Source organism: Pipra filicauda, unplaced genomic scaffold (assembly GCF_003945595.2).
Source record: "Pipra filicauda isolate LSUMZ 115617 unplaced genomic scaffold, ASM394559v2 scaffold35_size7292922_pilon, whole genome shotgun sequence".
Lineage (NCBI taxonomy): Eukaryota > Metazoa > Chordata > Aves > Passeriformes > Pipridae > Pipra > Pipra filicauda.
Genome location: NW_024104487.1, coordinates 7,268,269 through 7,292,633, shown reverse-complemented (window position 1 = coordinate 7,292,633; position 24,365 = coordinate 7,268,269). Strand labels below are relative to the sequence as shown.

The following is a 24,365-nucleotide window of genomic DNA, read 5'->3' as shown; positions in this document are numbered from 1 at the left end:
TCACAGTGCTGTCGAGAGGCTTGAATTTCACATTCGTACTTGTTCTTCACAGATTCCAGACAAAGCTCTCTATAGATACCTGTAATCACACAAATTATAGCAATATTACTTTCTTTAGCAACTATCCAATTTCAGAATTCCCTTTTAAGACTGCCTGCAAATCCCAAAAAATGCACATAGTGGAAAATACAGATATATTATATGAGGCACTTACAGTGCCTGGCTTTTTTAAAGAGTAAAAATAAGAACAAGTAAATCCTTAATTCTGAAGATGTGAGAAAAAATAAATCCTATTTTAACTCCTTCCCCTGTCAGTCAATAAATTACACCAGTGGTCATGCTAACTTCACAAAATAGGTCTATTTCATATATCTGATCAAGTTATCCTGGATATCATCAGTTTTCAAAAATCAAATACTAAATGGCCTCTTCTATTTTCTAATTAGAGTTTAAAGTAATGTCTTAGGGTTTTAAGATAGCTAGAAAACCGATTGAAAGAAAAAGGTTTTCCAAATTAATATTTGGGAATTAATTAAATTAATTAATATAAATTAATTAAATAAACTAATAAGATAAATAAATTAATAAATTAAACAAATTAATATTATAATATTACTTTATAATGCATGACCTTAATAAATTAAATTAATTAACAAGACTGTTCCATTCTCAGAAATAGTCATTTTGTGATACAAAGCATACCGTTTCTAAGCATTAGGAGCATTTCTGAAAATATGTCCACTAAACAGACAGTTGAAAAAATCTGAGTTATCTGAAATAAGTATCTGGTAAGCAGAGACAGAATTTGATGTAATATATTCAATGCATTCAACACAAAATACTTAAATGGTTTCAGATTAGAAACCTGAAGAGTTAAGTTTGCACACACGCTGGTGGTATCTCGCAACAGAACAACTTCCAAAACCAACTTCCCCTTAGAATTCAACTGACAATAAATGAACACAGCACAAGAGGAACAACACTACTACCAGCAATTCCTCTGAAAAATAAACCTCCAAGTATTAAGCCAATCATCTTTCTGCTGTGAAGTCATTTTTGATCTAGAATTTGAAATGTTCTTTTCTTACATTGCTATGTTATGCTGGATTTTTTTATATTTATGGCTGACTGGCATACCTAGGTCACTGCTTATTTGCCTGAAAATGAACAACACAGTTATGAACAGTTCTATTGTATTTCTGACTTGCTGAAATAGTCGAGATCCATATTTTGTTCTAATAGTGCCTTAGAGAGCAGCGAAACACAAGGTTTTTTTCTACCACAGATGCAATTATATTCAAAGTTTAGCTAAACATAGTTTAGTTTGGGGATTTTTCACCTTCTTCTCCCCTCTCTCAGGTAACAGTCAAGGCTCTCAAATAGTAAGAGCAAATAAGCCTATTTCGCAGTTTCTTGCTTTCTCCAGAATAATTTTATCAAATTCATTTAGTTGGGGACAAAAAGTTAAAAAAAACCTGTTTTCTATTCTCAGCCTCAAGGAAACTGCAGTTTTTATGCTGGGCTTTTTTTACATTGGAACATGGACCTTCAGTGCTGCTGAAGACCAATCAGGAGAATATGTAAAATGCATACCCATAGCCACCTACATGAAAGCACAGATGGACAATCACATTTAAAATTGAAAATCGAAAGCCTGGATTATCGTTGCTTTTATACCAAACCTTCTGCAAGTTCACCCACAATCCTTCTGCAAAGCAGAAGGGGGCTACTTAGGACTAGTCACATAAATTTGGGTTAAGAACTTAAAACCCAGAAATTCTGGGTCAGCAGCTGAGAAAAAGCATTACAGAAAAGAGCTGGAGGGAGAGAAATGCAATTGATCAAAAGATTTCATATTCTCAAAGTTAAAAGTACCAATAAGACATACTGAGTAGCACTGAAACTGTATTATGAAAAGTATAAGAAGGCTTGCCATTTTCAGTTTGGCTGCACGACGTTTCTGCTAAGTTTCTTAGAAAAGACAGTGGTATAGCTTCTCTGGTTAGAGAGATCAAGACTGTCTGCCTTTTGGATCTCTGACAGTCTGTATTACGTAGCCCTTGGACAGCAGAATTACTCCTAAGGGAGTCAAGCTGTAACATGAAACAAATTTACAGTAGAGAAGTACAGAACTTTGTCTTTCCATAATACCACTACTCCATATGATTATATACGGTTGTATAGTGAAAGAAGATCAAAGTCCTTGCCTTCTTCTTCTATGAGCATAAAAGCCTATCTAAACATTAGTTTTAATAATTAAAATTCAGCTTAGAACAAAGCTGTCAAGGATAGGGTTTTTCTTCTTCCCTAGATGGAACAGGAAGATGGGAGCAGAGAAGCAGAAGAGACAGAGACTAGAAGAGCAGGAAAAAACATGATCATCTAAGATGATCTGGCAAGCACTTCATGAGACAGAACCTACATATCTCTTCAACAGTGACCACTGTGTAGACTTGATCCCAAATCTTCTGACTAATAAAAATTATTAGTTTTCAACTCAGTAATTTTGTACTTACTACCCAAAGACAGGCAGCTAGTATATGAAACATAAAAAAGCCATATTTTTAATTTGATGTTATCAGGCAACTTATGCAAAGAGGTAAGCAACTTACTCATTTTTACTTGGAAACTACTTTACATTTAAAATCATGCCACAGTATTTCTAACTTTAAAACATACTCCTTCAACAGTTCTAAAGAAAAGAGAAGATTGGTCTTAAATTGCATAGGAAGTTTATACTTTAAAACAGCAATACTCATTTTACATGCCTACCTGCCACCTTGGTTCGGATTTGCATATTTTCTTGTAAAGCTGCCAGTGGTTCTAAATATTCAGGTGCTTTTCCAGCTATGACCTCTTGTAGTTTTGCATCCACTTGGCTTAATCTTTCTTTGTAGAGTCTTAAAAAAATAGAAATGAAAATATGTATTTTATTTAAAAGTATGTATTCATATGTATTTTATTTAGAAGAAAACACAAGGTGGAAGAAATATTTTTAACATAGCTGTTCTTTTGTCATTCCTTTGTTAATGCTATGGAACACTGAAGCAAAGTGAAGATTTTTTAGCATTTGAATTTTTCAAGACATATTTTCTTTTTGAAATATTCTATTCACGTCTATTAAGCCTTTCTGGAAAGTGAGTGTAAACAATTAGAAGTGTATGTATCTCCATCTCTAAGGAAGAAGAAAAAACTGCATGTCTGTTTATAGGACTGAAATGCAGTAGGATGTGAATCCACATGGAAGAGGACGCGTAAAGCTGTCCTCTACAATACATTATAATGAACTGGCTTATGTCGTGAGAGAGAAAGACAGACATTTCGTGGATAGAAACAACCATTCATTTTTGTGTTCACATATCTGCTCCCATGCTACCATAAAACATGGGAAGGCTCTCATTGAAGTAACACTCATTTCATCTCCTGTGAAAATCCACATATTGCATACTATCACAAATAGCACAGTATGATTTCTAACTGATATCTTCCATTCCTGCCAAAAGGAACTGTATTTAAAGCACTTTTATTCTACCTGAAATTCAGTCCTCCTATAAAAGCTGATATTTACTGGCAGACAATGAAGCAACCTACTTGCACTTTTTGTAGAATTTAATGTAATATCAATTACAAAGATTTCAATCTCAATACAGCCCCACCTACTGTAACTGATAAATATAATGTTCAATGTTAGAAACACCAATATAACTGACTTCTCCTTATCTCATTTTTTACCTTGCAACGCACAATCAAAAGCTGTAAAATTAAAGTAAACATGTACAAACTCTCTAAATGTTAAGAACACATCAGATGTTATCTGTTTACACAGATACAACAGATGTCCTTGGGCCAAGGATGCTGCTTTTTTACTTATTTAAAGTGCACAAGTTAAGTAATTAGAAAAAATAAAGTTTATGTATACTAATACACCAAGACCCCCTTGAGAAATAACTGCCTGTTCGTCTGCCACCAGCTTGCTCATCTTCTTACTTTGACTATTGCTAGGTTAGGTACACATGCTTGACCTACAGAGTTGTCATCAGTGATCACTCTGCTACCTCTTACCTGCAACCTGTTAAGAGTATGATACATGCAATCTGTCCTGCAGTCAACTGACACAGCCTGCAGCTGATCAAACCCCACTTTGCTGGGCTCAATCCCCGATGAGCATGCTATGCACGTGGTGGTTAACAGAGAGCTACAGCAGAATGATTTAGCTAGAACATAAGCCTGGATGCAGAGTGCACTGGGTCAGCCACTAACATTTGACTATACAGCACCAAGGACCAGCTACATAAGAGCAAGCACTTATAGACTGGGTGCACTTGGTACCATGCAGCAGTTGATGAACTATAACTATTTATCCAGTACTTTCAAACAGTGATTTGCCTAAAATGGATAAATGCTACCAACCACTGCAAATTCTACTTATAGCATCCAAATGCAGTTTCCCCAGAAAAAATGAGCAGGCAGACCCAATCATTACATCATCTCTGCTGTTGGTTGTGACTAAAAATCCCATTGTTTATGCATCTTCTTCTTCTTTCCCAACTTCATCATCTCCCTACTCACAGCCACTTCTCCCTATAATCCTTCTTCCATCATTCTAATGGTCCTTTTCTATTATTCCCACCATCACTGTTCTCCTAGCCCATACAAATACCTCTATCTCTCAACTAGCCAATGTGTCTACCCAATGCCTTCTTCCATATACCATAGCTTTACCACTCCTCAAACACCTAAACCCCCCCAAAATACTTGTTTCCTTCCTCTGATGACCACCCTCTTTCATATTCACTCCTTAAAGGTTTGTTTCCACAAACTGTTTTCAGTCATCCAAGCTGTTGGACAGATGGAAGAGTAGGGCTGACCTCAAAAGCTAACAGTTTTCCAAATGCCAAACCAGTCAGTACTGACTGGCTTCAGTACTCATCAGTTGGTTCCATTTCCCAGGTTTCTTCAGGCACAGCCAAATAAATAGCAGTACAAACAATCTTCTCTAGGCACTGCAGCAAGGAATTTCTTGTTAGGCAATTCTTTCCAGACCCTATTGTTTCCAGACCTCACAGTGTCCTGTTATACAAAGCAAGTTGTATGTCTCACTTCTGTAGCAGAAAGAAATATCTCACAACATAAAGGCACATCTAAAGCATGACAATGACTAGGTTTTCAATTCAAGGATATGCCCATGAATAGACCGGGTCTTGTTAAAGTTTCACTCGCCAGGTACCTTAAGTTAGTTGCCAAATTACCACAAATTTAAACTGGAACAGATGCATCTAGCTTGTCTGGGCACATGTAAAAACAAATTTAACTTTACATACATTGCTGGAGCTTGTCCAAAGAAGGACAATGAAGATGGTGAAGGGTCTGGAGCACAAGTCCTGTGGGCAGCAGCTGAGGGAGCTGGGGTTGTTTAGCCTGGAGAAAAGGTGGCTGTTGGGAGACGTTATTGCTTTCTACAGCTACTTGAAAGCAGGTTGTAGTGAGGGGGGCATCAGGTAAAAAGAGACAGGACTAGACGAAATAGTCCCAAGCTGCACCAGGGGAGGCTTAGACTGGATATTAGAAAAAATTTCTTCACTGAAAGGGTGATCAAGCATTGGAACAGGCTGCCTAGGGAAGTGGTGGAATCACTGTCTCTGAAAGTGTTCAGAAAAATGTGTAGATATAGTGCTTAGAGACATGGTTTCATGGTGGACCTGGCATTGTTAGGTCAGTGGTTGGACTCTATGATTTCAGAGGTCTCTTCCAACTTTAATGATTCTATGATACAAATATCTGGCTGTAATACAAATGGCAATCACTTTTGATAACTGTGGCTATTAATTTCATCTCTTCTACTTAGCAGGTTTTTACTGTTTATGTAGGTATTATGGCACACTACTAATCTTCGTTCGCGAAGCCTAGCCATGATGGCAAACTACAGAGAGGTAACAGTATTTTCATTTTATTTAGTACTGGTACCTGGTTTGCAGCAACCACAAGAAACTTTCATTGGTACCAACTACAAAAACTACTGCACTATCCTGTAAAAAAAAAAAACAAAACCCAAATCTAATTTCTTACTTAGCAAAAACAGTACTTGTCTGTCCTACATACATAAAACAATAAGACATTGAGTAAATAAATAAATAAATTCCCCTAAAATCACAATTCCTTAGATCTACTAAGGAGTTTGATGCAATAGACCCACACCAGCCCTTCACAACAAAAACATTTCAAAACTATCCCTACAGAAAAAAAAATATAAATACATAAAATTATTCTAAAGCAACTGCCCGCAAATAATTTCAGAACTCCCAATCCTTATTCTCCTCCAAAAGTAGCATTCACATACATGAAAAAAACACCAGCTGCACACAATATTTTCATGGAATGGATTGCCAAATGAGGCACTTAAAACATTAAAATACTTACTGATCTTTAAGGTCTGTAAATTGCTTTTCGAGATTGGACATTTCATCTAAACACTCCATTCTTCTTCTTTCACAGTCCTCATCATCCATTTCTAAGAATAAAAAGAATAATTTTGAACAATGTAATATATAACCAAATAAACTGGATATTTTATTTCTAGTGAATATGAAGAAAGCCTGAATTATAGCTAGCCCTTATATTATTATTCACATAGAGCAGAATATGAGAAATCACTTGTCATATAAGCTACAAAGTAAGAAACTTAGACCTAATTTTAGAATAAACTCCATAAACAGTAATTCTTTTTTCTCAAAACAGGAAACAACAGCACTGTAAGACCTCAAGAGGTTAAATTTCAAGACTGATAATACAAAGTGTACATAAGAACGCATGAAACAGAAAAACTAAACATTGTATATCATACCAGATGAAAGATACCAATTAACACGAGAAATTATTAGGCACCACTGAAAATTCAAGTGTATCCTGAGTCAGTATAAACAAAAGCCATCCCTGTAATGCAAGCAACATTACATTTGTCATATAAAATTCAAGGTTTGTTTTATTAAAATTCTTTAAAGAAAAAATAACACATGGTTTTGAAATAGGTTTCATCCTGTGCAATTTGAAGAGATCTTTGACGTTGAAATATAATTGTAAAAATATCTGTAGTTCATTGTAACGACCATTTGAAATGGTTGCATTTCTAAAGAAATATTTCTTAACCTGAAAAGTCTAGAACTTTGCAGAAACTTGACTTTATATGCTTTTATGCAGCAAGAGTAATTAACATTAAACTCTTTCCATGGTTTTTGATTTAATTTATATTCCTGATTTTTTTTTAATTTAGCTTGGGAAGATAAAGTATAATAAATACCAATTGTTTTGCCAAAAATTTTGCCACTCTGTTGAGACATCTGATGTTACTGAACATCAGTTATCTCCACTGCCATTTCTTAGACTAGAAAGCTGAAAAACTAAGATACAAAATTCTTGATTGTTTCCCACCCTTCCCAGAAGAAAAAAAAAAAGGCTTCGTTAAGCCTTATTAAAAATCAGATATGTGAAACTGCTTTATAGCAGCAGTATCTGCAGGAATTAGCTCTCAACAGTTACAGTACAATTGATCTGTTATCAAGCTGTAGGAAGCATTCAGAAGGGATGGCCATGCAGTTAGGAACTGGGGCTGAAAGGGTGCAAACAGACCAGGTGTTTAAGAGAAGTCACTGTCCTAAGGCTTACATATCTATGTAAGCATTTACTCTGGCAAAAAATATCCTACAGAAAGGTAAAGTGGAATCCTGAAACCAGTAGCCTGGACTCACTCCTCTGGACCATAAACAACTCTGAGCTTTTTGTTTCTTCCTCACATTTTTCCAATAAACATTGGAAAAATTTAACTTCTTTATGCTGTTTCCTACACCAACTACAGAACGCCCGCATGCAAGTCTTCATTTTCATTGTTTTCCAAAAGAGTATGCCAATTTGTAAAGGTGATGAGGTGAAAGGAGTAGCTTCAGGGCCACTGCTACTTGGAACGATCTGATTAACTCAGATGTCTACTCAGACCTCTCAGTGTGTGACGATTTCTGCACTTAACTTGTTTCTGAAATCATCACAAGCTATTAGGACTAAAAACTACACTAGCCCTCTCTACCTGGATATGAAAACCAGCAGGCAGCAGAGCATACCAATGTATACTACAATGGCACCTATGACTCCAAGTTAAAGACCTAGTATGGTCTGTTGTACTAAAGTTACTACAATCAAAAAAGTGCGTATAAAGTTTTAAAACAAAATATAACCTGAAGTATTTGAAAGCAGAGCAAGAAAATTTAAAGACAGAACTTAAATACATTGAATGGGGAGGTTGGAGGAAGAACGTATCAGGCTGTTAAGAGATACTACTTTATATCAAATATTGTTCTCAAAAATAAGGCAGAACCAGAATCAGGCTGGAAATTAGATTAAAGAACAAAGTTTTATTTGGCTGTCCAATGCAATACTCAAGCAAAATTGCTCCGTCAACTTTCGGCTTGGTCAGATTTAAGGGATGTGGCAATCATATTACTCAAAGAGTTGTCTAAAGCATTTATGTGCTATAAAAATGAAGCTTCTTTAAAATTTGAAGGCACCTCCCTGTGAAACCAAACAGCAACAAGCACTGGGATACCAGTAGTTTTCCCACTTTATTCTCAAACATGCCTTTTGTTCTAGGTATGTTTTAGTAAGGAATTCACTCAGAAGCTTTTCTTAAGTTAATATGAATTTTATTGTTTGTATATGTTTAAGGACTACAAAGCAAAGAAAACTATTAGAACTGTAACCCTGGCTGAAGATCAGTGCACACCTACTGTTGGAGGGGAAGGGGACTGCATTTTACATTTTAAACTTGTGTTGCAAGGAAACTTATGCACTGGCATCTGAGGGCACAGCTGACTCTCTTGTAGATATTGAAATAACACATAACTCTCCAGTCTCCCCTCAGCTGACTTTCTGTCTAGAAGTCTACATTCTACCTATCATTCATACCGAATGTCAATTCACATGCTAATTCACATTCACTCTTAAATTGTTTCATCTTTATTCTGCCTCCAGTAAGATTCATAAAATGATGATTTTTAGAGTCCTGAGATATCTTTAATGGATATAATTTACGAAATTTCTTTCCCATGGCCTTAAACAACATACTGACTAGAGAATATGGAGTGCCGAAAAAGTAAAAGGTTTTAGGATCAAATCTCACAGCTTTCCAGTTGAAAATTTACAACACTGGAGGTGGGATTGCTCATTTCATATTAAAACATTTGCTGATAGGCCCATCCTGTCTCAACACATCAGATTTCCCACATACTTTCATACTGCACTAAGTATTTAAGGTACTTTTAAACACTTCCAAAATCACAGTCACTTTTTTCCTACTATGTTCAAGCAGTCCAGCATGGTAATTAGGGTAGCCTGGTTTAAAGATAAAAACCCCCACATAGTACTTAAAATGTAACAGCACCTAAAATAGCTTTTTTTAATAAGCCTTGGCCTACATAAAGTGCTTAAAAAATGGCCAAATTCTCCTCTAGGATGGTAATCATAACTTGTGGCTTTTTTTATTCATCTCTAATATGCTATTCTAAATCCCAATCAATAAAAAACCTTTACTAAATACATAATGTCAAAAGGAACAGGATAGGACAACTCATGCTTCTTTTAACAGCACCTTTTGTGTTGTCAGGCATCTACTGGTGGGGAAAAAAAAAAGGCTGAATGCAAGTAAAGCAGAAGACAAATTTAACACCAAAAAAAATACATTACTAATTTCAATTAAGACTTGTTTCTTGTGGTGCTAATTATCTTATGTCCGTAGGAGCAATATGCTGCCATGGAGTATGTTCATATTTGTCAAGACACTAAGACAAGCATGTAATTTCCTGTAATCATCACATTTAAAGTGCTCCCTTAAAAGCATTTCTCTGTGGAATGCAACAGAAATTATCTGGAGAGCTTCTTGTGTTGTTTTAAAGACACACTCATAGATTACATTCACTAAAACACAATTACTCCTTCCTAATTCCAGAAGAAAGCAAGATAAGGACAAAACAACAGAAATATTTGCCTTCAATAAAAATCAGCCAAAGCGTCTTAGAGGACATGTAAACTTCAAAGTTTTCATTAGAAATACCAAATAACAGAACTACAAAGAGGAAACCAGGCAAATTTTGAAAAAGAGCTAACTTCAAAGCTGAAACTAACAGAGCCAATTCTCTCACTACAGCCAGGAAGCTGGGAGAGAAAAAGCTAAGTTTAAACGTTACACGAAACTGTCCCACAGAAAATTACATTTTCTCAGACATAAAGATTAGCTAGAATAAGAGATAAAGAAAGGGCATTCCCAGATGGCATCTAGCTACAACACAAACTGGAAGGCTAAGATGGGCAAAGTAAGTAGTGGGTTTTGTTGCAGTGCTGCCCCTGGACCTCATCAAGGAGACCTTAACAACTCTGTGCCTCACCCACCTACTGCCCAATATGCTTGGATATTCCTCCTTTATCCCCTCTCTGCCTTCTCCTGAAAGATGTAACAAACTTCGTGTATCAGAACTTCTTGAAAAGCTATCTCCATGAATTTCTTATCCAAAATACAGTATTCCCTTTTGAGTTCATGTACAATTCTGATAATAACAGAACTGAAGCATGCTTTCCTAAGTCACATCGGAAAGGAAAGGAGAAGGTTCCTTTGCAAAGAGCACAGCATCAGGTATGCTTTGCCAACAGATCACTTCCAGTTGCTTGTCCTGGTACCCAAAAGTGAACTCAAGTTCACTTTTATTCCGGCATAACCACCAGCACACAAAAATGCTGCCTAGTTTAGGTTTCACCAAAACAACCCAAGACCATTTGAGCACATTTTTCTGGCCCTTTTTTTCAACAGAACCATTTTGAGAGAACGGGGGTAAGGAAAAACTGATCAGCCTTCCCCAGCAGTAGATCTTAATTGTGTCAGTGGAGGTTTAGGTTGGATATTAGGAAAAGGTTCTTCACCCACAGGGAACCTGGGCACTGGAACAGGCTTCCAGGGGAAGTAAGTAGTCACAGCACCAAGCCTGACAGAGTTCAAGAAGCATGGACAATGCTCTCAGGCACACGGTGTGATTCTTAGGGCTGTCGTGTGCAGGGCCAGGAGTCAGACTCAGTGATTCTTCTGAGTCCCTTCCAACCCAGGATATTCTAAGGTTTTAATTTGGAGATAAGGGGCCTCAGCACTATCTGCTCAGAACTACTTATTCTCTTTTCTTATTTGGCCAAATCAGTAGCTAATACAGACAGAAATAAAATCACTACATTATACTAATTTTGCTGACTCTTTCAAGCCCATATCTGGATATGGTTCACAGTTCACCGAGTGAAGACATCTCCTGTGTAGCGTTGCGTTAGACAAGTGCAAGATCTTCCTCAGATTAGAGAACAGCCCAGAACTAAAAATCACCTGCTCCAGACTAAACACATGCAAATCATTAGTCCCAAATTCACAAAACATGTAGGCATCCAGTTAACTGATTTAAGTTGGACATATTTACATATTTTCACAAAATTGCCACTTATGCCTTCTGCTGCTAATGAGCTGCAGTCTATCTAGCCACTGGTTTACATAGTCTCCAGTGCCTGCCATTTAGATATCAGACTCTTCACTGAGATGTTTTCACTAGCTACCTTTTCAATGAGTTATTTTTCTGACACTTTAGCATACAAAGGCCAAACAAGCAAGAAAGGGGATAGAAAGGCACAGAGTACCAGGAGGGGTGGGTAAGGATGAAAGGTAGGACAGTAGCAGTCAGCATTTTGATCCAGGTGGACACCACAGACCAGCAGCCTAACTTGTAAAATGGGGTTCTAGCAGCAATACTTGCCAGCTCAAAGATATGGAGGGATAGGGAAGAAGAAGGGGACAAAGGAAAAAAATTAATAGGAAGCTCTGCATAAACCATGGGCAGATTATCTGGATCTGTGGATTAACCAAGGCCTCTACTGGGGGATCAACTCTGGTGCAGAGTGAGAATTAACTCAGATCAAGGTCTAAGGGAATGACTATACCCTCTCCCAGTACTGTAGCCACACTTTCTCAGCACTGGAAGAGTCTTTATTCTACTTCTGCAGAGTGAGCTTGGCTGTGTCTGTACCACACCTGTGGGGCTGCAGCACCTTGCTAGTCCATGCACAGGCAGATGAGGACAAGCTCCATGAGTCCACACAGCACCACCAAAGCAGGGCTTTCCCTGAACTGCATCAGTCAGTGTGAATATAAAAGCCCTAGAATTTAACTTTCAAGATCTCCCAGATCATTCAACACCAAAAATTAAGAAATAACTGTACACTGAAGACTTTAGCACACAAATAAATCAATCACAAGACTAACAGATATAAAAATATAATTTCACAGCTGCCTAATTTGTCTGGTTCATGGCATTCCACTTCTTCCAGCACTCAGGCCACAAGTCAATATGCTAGTATAGGCATGGGATAGGATCCCAGCAGACCACTCTAAATCACTTAAAACACATGTCAGGACCAGGACTGACCCTGGCCCACGTCCATGTCAGGACTTCTCACAGTTCACTAACTCTGGCCATCTTCCTTTCCACCCACAGTCTTCCATTTCAGCACTAGTCCAATAAGGCACCATAAACTTTTACTGGGAATCACCTGGAAAGATGCGTTAAGATCAAAGACAGAAAGAAGCAATTACAAGGAAAGTTTGAATAGATCATAACCTTTCTATAACACACTGTAAATTGAGCATAGAAAAAGTAATTTTTTAAAGCTAGATTTCACCTACTAATGTAATTCCAAATCTACAGTCCAGAAGGAAGCTATGGAAAAAGGAAAGGACCTTCAGCAGAGCAGAAACTGAAATGATTAGCAAAGGAGGCCAATGGTACTGCCAAGGGCTTCCAATATCCCCTCAAAGACAGGTCTGAAAACACCTAATTGTTGGCATACGAAGAAATACATACGTATATACACGTACACACATGTGTGCGCGCATGCACACGTATGTATATGTGTATATGTATGTATGTATGTACGTATGTATGCGTGCCAAGCCCTTAAGTGCAGACCCCAGCGAGGACCCCGCTCAGCGGGCACGCTCCCAAGCCCAGCAGGGTACAGCCCACAGCACTTCCACGGAGCGGGGCAGCGCGCCCCGGCCCCAGGCCGGGTGCCAGCTGGCTCCAGAGCCGGCGGCTCGGGGCGAAACGGGGCTCCGTGCCCCTGCGCCCCGCCACGTTACTGCGTCCCGGCCGGCGCGGCGGCCCGAGGAGGAGCCGCGGGGCCGAAGCTAGGGCTGGGCCGGGCCGGAGGGGCGGGGTCACGGCGGGGGTGGGCACCGGCAGCCACCGGAGCCGGGGAACAGGACCGCTGTGTCCCTGGGGCAGAGCTGGGCGCTGGGGGAACGGCAGCGGTACCCCTTAAGCGGCCGCGGTACCTGAGCTATCCCCCTCCTCGGAGACTGATGAGCTCTCGGTCTCCTCCTCCTCCGAGCTGCTGCCCTCGTTCTCTCCGTAGTCCACCTCCATCTCATCGTGATTATTCTCCTTCTTCTCCCGGGAATGGACCGGCATCGTCGTCGCCGGCGCCGCTGTTGCAGACCCCGCGCCCGCCCTTCCCGCCGCCGCTCCGCCACCGCCACCGGCCGCTCCGCCCCGCCCGGCGCCGGCGCGCCCGCCCATTGGTCGAGCCCCGACGGCGTCTGACGTCAGCGCGCGCGCGGCGCTCTGGGAATTGTGGTCCGTCCAGAGAGGCGAGGGACGGCGTGACTGAGGGACGGCCGGGAGCGCGGGATGGAGGGAACGCTCCGCGGCTGCGGGGCGCCGTTAGGGGCCGGGCGGGGAGCGAGGGCCTCCCGCGCCCCTTCCCCGTCCCGGGGCGCTCACGGGATTTCTCGTCACCGAGAGAGGCTCCATGGCGGCCGGGCAGAGTTCGGAGCGCTTTGCACCTGCCCGCGTCTCCCGCAGGCGGCCGGGTGTTCGCGCGTGGCCGGGGCAGCGAAGGGAAGACGTGGGGCCTCACGTCTCCCCACACCACCCGCCTGGCACCCGCGCTCCTGCCCAGGAGTGCTGCATCCTGGCAAGGTGTCCTTTGTGGCTCACCACCTCCTTATAACCTTCCCCCTCGCACCCTAGAGGAGAGAGATACCCCCCTTCCCCATTATTAGGGGGAAATTCTTTACTGTGAGGATGGTGAGGTACTGGAACAGGTCGCCCAGAGAACTAGTGGATGGCTCAACTCTGGAAGTGTTCAAGGCCAGGTTGGATAGGGCTTTGAGCAACCTGAACTAGTGGAAGGTGTCCCTGCCCATGGCAGGAGGTTGGAACTAGAGGATCTTTAAGGTGGATCTATCTTTAAGGGTTGGATCTTCCAACCCAAACTATTCTGTGATTCTATGAATAGTGGCCTCCCCACCAGAGCTTGTTTCTTCCCCAGTGTCATGTTCTGTGTTATGCTTTAAATTAAATCAGACTTAACTTGGTCCCCTAAAGCTGACACCTGTCCACAGAGAGTGGACATGAGAAGGGACACGTGAGAAGGGACGTGAGAGGAACAGATATGCTGCAATTTGTGCAGTGTTGGAATAGGTTTTTTTGGTTTTCTGTTCATTGACCAATTGCTGTTAATTGTGCTATGTAAGATGTACTGAATACAAGTGATGCTTACTGGAACAACCTGTCCAAACTGTCCCTTTGCTCTGAGGGACTGATTAGCTTCACCTCAGGATATATGCATGTACGAGGAAGTCTGGCAGAGCTCCTCAAGAGTCCTGAAATACAGAGCTGGTTGTGGCCTGCAGGTTGGTGTGGGTGGTATCTTTGGGGCTAAAGTGAGCTCGCCTGTACTGCACAGGCTCACTCTTGAACTCTGGGCCAACTGAAGGAGAAGTAGAGATGCACTGTGTGTCTCAGTGATGTGATGTACTGCTCCAGTGAAATTAAGGTTGTATGTGCCTGGCAGTAGCAGTTCTTCATACTGAGATCGAGATTTAGTCCCTCTCTGCACTCTGGCTGGATGTATGGAGGCTATATTGTGAGGCAGCTAATAACTTCTGAGTTTCCCCATGGACTTCCACCCCCATTGCAACAGCTGCCCACTGCGACCACAATAACCATTGCTGAACATTAGTCACTTCTTTTCTCCCACATCTCTGTATATCCAATGCAAATAATTTCTCTCACAAGAGAAGTGTATGTAGGTGTGCCACCTCTTCTCAAGAACACTGAGAGAAATATTAGACAAAATTAGCCACCTCTCATCCTTCAGCTGTGCAAATTCTATTCCTCCTGTTTCTGTTGTCTCTGGCTCTGTAGCCAGCTGGGGACCCAGCAAAACCTGGCATGCTTTCTCCACACCCATCATAATTTTCGTTATTTTTTCATAGAACCATAGGATGTTTGGGGTTGTAAAGGACCTTAAGAAGCATCTACTTCCAACCCCCCTGCCGTGAGCAGGGACACCTTCAACTTGTCCAGGTTGTTTAAAGCCATATCGAACCTGGCCTTGAACACTTTCAGGAATAGGGCATCCACAACTCCTCCGGACAACCTGTTCCAGTGCCTCACCACCTTCACAGTAAAGAATTTGTTCCTAATACCTAATCTAAACCTACGATTTGTAAAAGAACTGTAGCGCACACGGAAATCCTGGGTCTCTTCCTAGACCCGCACCAGTGAGAAGCTGCACTTGCCGAAGACCTTTCTCTCTGGTGCCTCTGCTGTCCCGAAGGGCCCCCGGAGCCTCTCTCGGGGGTCCCGCCTGTCCCTCGCGGAGGCAGCTGGGGGCGGGCGGGCCGAGGGGCCGCGCATGCGCAGGCCGCCGGGCGGGACCGCGGCGTGAGGGAGCTCAGCTGGGATGGGGTCTGTCGTTGTCCCCACGTATTTCCCAGGGAACTTGTGGGACTCCGAAGCCTGGCCAAGTGCTGGTTCATGTAGCTTTAAAAGCTGACAGAGGCGGCTACCAAGGAATTTTTTTTTTTTTAAGCTGGTATTCTTTTGAGGTAACTTGGTAAAAGTGGTTTTTAGTGACGACTGACACTCAAATGGCTGAAATGAGGTTGGAGACAGCCTGAAAAAGGAGCAGGAGACATACCAAAAGAAAACTAGGGAATTTCACAATCTGGATCTGAAATTTCTCTTAAGATATCCATAGGGATTCAGGGGAAAAAAAAAAAAAGCCTAACAATCCCCAATTCAAGTGTTGCCTTTTGGATTAACAAGATAAAAAGACTAGAAATCAAAGGCTCTGGACTAGAAAAAAAACTACTGGAAAGTTACAGGCAGAGGAATGACAGGAAAACAGGAAACCTTTGGCTTGATTGTAATTTCCTATTCAAACAGTTGGAACTATGTCTAAAGGAGCTAAAAATAAACTCCAGAAAGAAATAAAGTTCCCATGCCCCGGTGGAAATCAGCAACCATGATGGGGAGTTGAGCCAGAAACTTTTTTCAATAATACACAGTTTTACATGTTTCTATTCTGTTTATAGGCAGGGGGGGAGATGAGGGGGGAATTACCCAGCTAAAGCAATACAAACATTTACTGTCTCGAGGAGAAAAAAAGGTACTGTTTGAAGTTAACCTGACTGTCCAAATGGAGAGCTAGAAAAGCGAAAAGTAAAGGGTACTTCCAGGGGCTACATATGGTGGCACAGTGCTTGTGGCAGCTTATAATTTATTTCCAGAAATATAAAGTTAATTTATCAGATCATCTATAAGTCCTTAACATATAAAGTGGCAACACCTATCTTTAATCAGCTCTTTAGGGGCAAATGCTAGGAGTGGGGAAAGAAGAAATTCTGTCTAGCTTACTAGAGGACTTGCAAAGATTTGTGTCTTACTGTGTGTACATACCAGCTATGAATCCAGTCAGCTACCAGAGGACCAGTCTGTAGACTGACCATCAAGATAAGTGAAAGGAAGCATTAGATGCCTACAAAGGTATGATTTTTTTTCCCTGGGTCACGACTCATACCCTTCATCAGAGTAAGATGGCCATTAAGAAGGTGATTGTCATCATCCTCATTTGCTCAGCTCCACATTTAATGGGGAAGTGGGGATTAACAGCTGGTATTTTTTGTGGTATTTTTTAACAATTAAAAAATACACCGGCTGTTAACAGGGACAGTTGGCAACAATGTAAAAATTCAAAACCGGAAATTCTGTTGAAAGCAGGTATTGAAAAAATTTGGATGTAGTAACAATCATAAATAAGATGCTGGCTAGCACAGATGATGATATCACCTTTCCCAGTTTGGGACATCTTTAGAAAAAGCTAGGAAGCAGAGCGTAGTTTTACACCTGATTTGTTGAATGGAGACAGTGAGTGGAAACATGTATCACTTTAGAATCTGAAAAGCAGTTACTAACTTTCTGATTACCAACCTTATTGCCAGCTTTTGTTGTAGTGAGTAGCTGCATAGTAAGTCAATATTTCAGATAAGAAGTTTGTAAAGAGAGAAGCCAAAGATATATAATCTGAGTCATTAGGATGCAGGTATGATGAAACACTCAAGGAAAAGCAGGGATGAAAGAGCTTTTACCATGTGTGCAATATAATGCACATCTTAATGAGTTTTGAAATATCTTTTCATTAGGAGTCTGTCCCAGTTTGAAGACGTAGTATGTCACAAGTTTGGTTGTGGGAGGGTGGGGTCCTCCAAAGGGAACAGGACATCAACATATTAGCCAGAAAGAAACCACTGGGGTGTTTGTGAACTCTAGCAAACCAAATTATGCCACGTTTTATCACTAAGAAATGATACACTGGATACTTTATCAAATTAAATCTGATCCTTCACCCTGAAATTCAAAGTGCACTATTAGGAGGTGGGTCACAAGAATATTAAAAAGACTGTTTTCCCTGCAGGTCAGGGTCAGCAGCGAGTTAAAGCAGCGGTCACAGAGTGCAAGCTGTGAGATGTGTTTGAAGGCTATTGGATCATGTCCCTTCCTCAGCTCATGTATTATCTAGGCAAGATAGTCTGATATATGCTGAAAATGGCGTAAAGTTAGCTTGAAACTACCAATCAAAATAAATACAAATAGGGATGACCTATTTCCAAAATATCCTGTTCACTCCTGCAGGTGAGATAACGGAAGAGATCGGAGCAAAATATTTCCTCTGATAGAAAGGAAATAATCTTTACAAAATTGTCCCTGCCATAGAGGTTGGCAGACGTGCAGTTTCTTTTGTGAGTTTGTCAATATTGCAAAACTATTTCATAAGCTGGGGAAGAAAAATAAAGCGTCTCAGTGGTTGAGAGTGTGTGAATACTTCAGGTTAAAAAAAAAGTTGTTGCAACTGCTATTGTATTGGTCTATTCACATTTCAAAAGCTCTTTCATATCAGATATGGGTGCTAGTGCTTACATTAGAATTCAAACGTGAGTTAGAGGTGACTTTGCATAGCTAAAGTCTAAATTCTCTGGTGCTGCTGGACAGGAATTAGTAATGATTACATCAGTTGAAAATAACTTCCAACTGTATAAAAGTATGTCATGGTTTGAGATAGCCCCAACATCCAATTCCCTAGCTCCATTCCCCCTCCCACATCTCAACCTAATGTGAGAGAGGTTTTTCCAGACAAAACACACCAGACTCCAAAGTGGGGGAAAGGGAATATATTACAATGACTGTACAAATAAATACCATATCACATTATACACATGATCACAAACTATCTCTACCATGACATATGTATTTACAATGGATCAGATCTCTTCTCCCCTCCAAATAAAAGTCCAGGAGGGAAAGAAGGACAGATCCCTTCCAGTCTCTGAACAGCAGCATCTTCTAAGGCAGCAGGTGTCTTCTTCTCATGCATGCAGCAGCTGATAGCTGGATTTCTGCCAGCATCCACGAGGGAGGTATTCAAGCTCCCCCGGCCCCATCGCCTCACAACCGAGGGGTCTTCCGTGGTCTTCGTAACCCCAGACAAGGTCGTTTCACCACGTCATATCACGAGACACAGGGGGGTCTTCGTGACGGTCTGGTATCTCTTGCAGGGCCTCTGTGCCCTGTCTCTCAGGCTGCCACTGTGGCAGCAGTGCAAGGGGGGAGAGCCAAGGTCAACTCCCCCTGCATTCCTCTCGGAGCTCTCTAGCTCCTTTCTACAGTGCATGTCGCACTTCAAGGCTCTTTCAAGTAAGAGTCCATCATCTTCCTCCTTCCAGGAGGTCTCAAAGGAGTTTTGGGGATCTGGTATCAGTCTTACCCCCAAGAACTCTGTAGCTCTCAGCTGCTGGCTCTCCTTTCCTCGACTCTCCTTCCAGGAGCCTCCTCTGCAGTGCTGCATGTTGCTTCTGCTGCTTCTTCAGTTCAGGTTCTTATCTCTGGCTCTCTGCCACTGTTTCTCTGGTCAGTCCCGGCTGCTGCTCTGTGCCCATGGAGAAAACATCTCCCGGCATAACTACAGGCACCTAGCCCAGCTTTATGCTGTTCCAGGTCCCTGCAGCCCCCCAGCCAGGGGCTGGGAGGGCCCCAGAGGGCCCAAGGGGCTCAGAGCCCCTTCCTCGTGGCTCTACAACATGGCCACCTCTCCTACAACAACAAACTACAACTCTTCTTTTCCGGTCTGGTTGTGGTATGTTTACATTTCTGCAGGAGCGCCCATTGGGCAGAACTTCAAAACTTCCAGGGGTTTCCACCCCTTGGGGTCTACCACTTCTCTTAGCCTCTGGGGAAAACAAGGTTCAAACCACTACAACACTCCACCCCTCGCTCCTGCGAAATGTCAACATATCACAACAACCGAAAAAAACTCTAATCAACATTCAATCTTCAATAAACTAAAATATAACCAAAATCTCTCTACTACACATCAATATCGCATCATCACAAACTTAACTCTACTTTTGATACTTAACTTACATTACTATAGGCTTACTTACTCTACAATGGTACAGTCTGTGTTTTGTCTGGAAAACTCTTTCTGTTACCACAAGCATCATGGCTCTTATCTCTCTCTCTCGATGGTTCGCAACCATCCCCCTCGATGGTTCGCAACCATCCTCCTCGATGGTTCGAAACCATCCTCTGCTACCATTTATGTCATGGTTTGAGATAGCCCCAACATCCAATTCCCTAGCTCCATTCCCCCTCCCACATCTCAACCTAATGTGAGATGGGTTTTTCCAGACAAAACACATCAGACTCAAAGTGGGGAAAAGGGAATATATTACAATGACTGTACAAATAAATACCATATCACATTATACACATGATCACAAACTATCTCTACCATGACATATGTATTTACAATGGATCAGATCTCTTCTCTCCTCCAAATAAAAGTCCAGGAGGGAAAGAAGGACAGATCCCTTCCAGTCCTTAAACAGCAGCATCCTCTGAGGCAGCAGGTTTCTTCTTCTCATGCATGCAGCAGCTGATAGCTGGCTTTCTGCCAGCATCCACGAGGGAGGTATTCAAGCTCCCCCGGCCCCATCGCCTCACAACCGAGGGGTCTTCCGTGGGCTTCGTGACCCCAGACAAGGTCGTTTCACCACGGTCATATCACGAAGACACAGGGGGGTCTTCGTGACGGTCTGGTATCTCCTGCAGGGCCTCTGTGCCCTGTCTCTCAGGCTGCCACCGTGGCAGCAGTGCAAGGGGGGGAAGCCAAGGTCGCCCCCCCCACATTCCATCTGGCCGTCCCGGTCCAGCTGCGGGACGCTCCGAGCTCCTCAGCTCCTCTCTCTCCGGTGCTGCATGTCTAAAACTGCTCTCCAAAATAGGAGTCCATGTCCCTCTTCTCCAAGAGGGATCTCAAGGGAGTTTTGGGGGAGTGTGGTACAGTCTTACCCCCAAGAACTCTGTAGCTCTCAGTTGCTGGCTCTCCTTTCCTCGGCTCTCCTTCCAGGAGTCTTTTCTCTGGTGCTGCATGTTGCTTCTCTGCTCCTTCAGTTCAGGTCTTATCTCTGGCTCTCTGCCACCGTTTCTCTGGTCAGCGTCGGCTGCTGCTCTGTGCCCATGGAGAAAACATCTCCCGGCATAACTACAGGCGCCTAGCCCAGCTTTATGCTGTTCCAGGTCCCTGCAGCCCCCAGCCAGGGGCTGGGAGGGGGGCCAAAGGCCCCAAGGGGCTCAGAGCCCCTTCCTCGTGGCTCTACAACATGGCCACCTCTCCTACAACAACCAAAACTACAACTCTTCTTTTCCGGTCTGGTTGTGGTATGTTTACATTTCTGCAGGAGCGCCCATTGGGCAGAACTTCAAAACTTCCAGGGGTTTCCACCCCTTGGGGTCTACCACTTCTCTTAGCCTCTGGGGAAAACAAGGTTCAAACCACTACACATGTATTACAAAATGATGACATGGTTTGCTTTGGACAACGAGCAAATGGAGAGCACTGTCAGCTCTGGCTGATGTCACACTATTCCAGTAGAGTACTGTCCATGAACATTTCTAAACCCATTTTGCCTTACTTAAGATGTTGCTACCATAATAGACAATTTTGCTGCTTTGAGAATTGACTACATTCTACATGATAAGGTTCTCTTTTTTTCCATCCATAACACACTGAAAGTCTTGTGCCATCTGTGCAGAAAAACCTTGGCATGTCACCTGTTGGCTTGCAGATAGAACACAAATGTTTGGATTGGAATACTGGAGTTTGAAATAAAATCCCCAATGGCATACTACCACCAGAGCATTGAAATATTCCTCTTTATTTAATGGCTTGGCATCAACCCTGGAAAACAACTCCTCTCCTGTTCTGATAAAACCCAAACAAGTTGTTCAAAATTATTTTATATGTCCTCGTACCTTGCACAGACGAGGTTTTTAATTTGTCCAAAAATAATTGTTTTTGTTTTGAGTAAGCAAAAGAAATATATGAGAAATTTGTGAACACGATGGAACCACAGAATAGAGAGTCCTTAGGGAGAATAACTACTTTCCTACTGCAAACCTCAGATTTCTACCAAGGGGATGAAAAAAATCTGTTTTCAGACAAATTTTCAAGTGCAGGTAGATCACATATACCAGCCAGAACAATTATATAGTGATTATGGGGACTTTACCTATATCCACAAACTTGAAGACGTCATCTGCTCTCATAAGATAAAGCCAGATTGTTCCCATGGCATAACCAGGTCTGAAAATGGGCTGATAGCAATGCAAGATACTTCAGACTATATGACACTGGGAATTTTCAGAGTAACAAATTTTTCCATAATCAAGAGGCAAATTCAGTATACATAAGAGCTACTATTACTTTTTGTATAATTCCATAGTCTTCAGTGGAATTACCAGTCACAGTGAAGAGGATGGTAACTTCTGCAGCAAAATAGGAAATAAATGTACTAAAGGCCACTGTAAAAACAATAAACAAAAAATATAAGGCTTGCCACGAAGTTGCTTAATTTTTTTTCTGGCATGTACCTCACTCCAATTAAAAACATACTACACTGAGGGGAACAATATAACTCAGTTAACCAAGGCTCTGATGCAAGGGGTGGATGCTCTGCCTTTCAGCAAACTGCAGCCATGAGCCTCTGCCTTGTCTCGTCTTTCAGTCAGGAGAGAGAACTTCCAGCCACGGGGTCTTGTAAGGCTGCATTCCTGTATGATTAATAGGTCTGTGACTGCTTTAGCTCTTAGAAGTACAAATTACACCTTTACCATAAGATCCCTAATGAAAAGGAAAATTAACTGTCTGAAAAGTAGGACATAGAGCCAGGAAATTAAGAAAATGAGATAGTACAGCAACTTTTCTCCAAGAGCACACAGTCAGCTGCTGAAGGCACAGTCAGAAGGGAAAGTTATTCTTCTTAAGAGATTGTTACCAGTGAATCCTGAGTGGTGGTTGAGGGTCACCTAGGAAGGGTCACTTCCCTCGTCTTAACACTCTAAATTAATCGTCTACCTCATTCCCTAAATAGGACCTGCAAATTTTTTCACTTCTACCTGAATATCACTGGCAATAGTTGGAAATCATCTTCAGAAATGCACAAAAAGCACTGCCTGAAGCAGATATCCTCAGTTGTTATGATGCTGTTAGTATACCAAACATTGTCATTCCACATTTAAGGGATCCAAAAGAACAAGAATTGTCTTCATTTGTACTGTTAAATTTCATGAACATTTCCTTTTTCTGCTCCAGTGGTATCTTTGGACTTGACATCAGTCAAGAAACTGTGACTCCAAAGAGAAAATTACTGAGATAGAGTATTTCTCTATTACCCTCTAATTTTAAATGACAGACGCAGATATGTCTCAAGAGACTGACAGTTTTCTTATTGTGCTTTGCATTTGAAAAGCATGTGGGGTTTTTAGTTCAGAATTTCTTTATTCCTTCTCTTTCTATGTCAGTGGCCAAGTTTGGAAGTTGAGCCTTGTAAATCACATAATTCCTGGAAATGAGTTTCAGACCTCTGAATGCTGACTCACTGGCAGTTAAGTACATTTTTGTAAGTATCTCAGTAACTTCTAGAGCCAGGAATTTCAGAAACAACCTTCTGTACTGAAGACTGTTGACAGGTAAAATTATGTACCAGTTTAAGGTTAAATAGAGGACTTTTCATTGCCTATCTAAATTGCATTCATTGTACTGATTAATTAAATGGTTAGAAATATGGACAGTGTATACCCCACTTGTAAAGACTGGCTACATACTTAATAGAAAGCACCTCTACATCTATCTTAAGCAGCTCATTCAACATTCCCATTTCCAGCACAGATTAGGAGCATTACATACATCCCACAAACAGCTCATTTGGCCTCTCCTGCTGTTGTACTAAACCATCAAAAAGCATGAAAGAATTGTCAAGACTGCTCATGGGCATAATGGGTGACCTTCATCTTGACAGCAATCTGGAAGGCAAGATGTGTAAATCTCACGGCTTTAGCTGCCTGTGATTCCCTTCCCTTGGCTTACAGGTATAAGTTACACCTTAAAGGGAAAGCCCTGCAATGAAGGGAAGGGGCTTATCCCACTCAAACTTTATGCAGGGAGTTTGAGAAGATGCTGTAAGAGCCATGGTGATGGAGCTCTTCTGGGTATGCACTATTCCCAAGTCCTTCTCTTTTCCCTGCATCCATTTGCAGTCCCACAGCTGTGGAAAGGTGGGTGCCATTCGACACAGCTACAGCATTGTAGTGAATTGTCTGTTTCTGAGAGATTCCAGTGTGGCAGCTGTTGCTAAGAACTGCTACAGACCCCAGCGTTGGACACCAACAAGATATAACATGTACATTTCATTACTGAAAGTCTTAGCGCCACTATGTGCCTCTCTCATCTTTAAATGTTCCTGCAGTGAGGAAAAAGCCTATATAAAACTGCACTGGGTAATGATCCCACTCATGACTTAGAGCAATAGCCTCTTCCAGCTGGAATGCCATCTCCAAGCATGCAGCCACTTTTGGGCTTTCATCCCCAAACCCAACAATCAGGGAAGGGAAGGGGCT

At 41.7% G+C, this 24,365-nt stretch overlaps 1 protein-coding gene across 1 annotated transcript; it reads right to left on the bottom strand.

Annotated features, from left to right (window-relative positions):
• Positions 1–4: 4 nt before the first annotated feature.
• LOC120323861 (breast cancer metastasis-suppressor 1-like protein) lies at positions 5–13,579 on the bottom strand (the record flags this gene model as incomplete). The annotated part of the gene is made up of 4 exons (XM_039384541.1): positions 13,397–13,579; positions 6,418–6,508; positions 2,773–2,900; positions 5–79 (listed from the first exon to the last, which is right to left on the bottom strand). Coding segments are annotated over exons 1-4 (430 nt in total), but the record flags the coding sequence as incomplete, so codon positions are not given.
• Between the last annotated feature and the right edge of the window lie 10,786 nt (positions 13,580–24,365).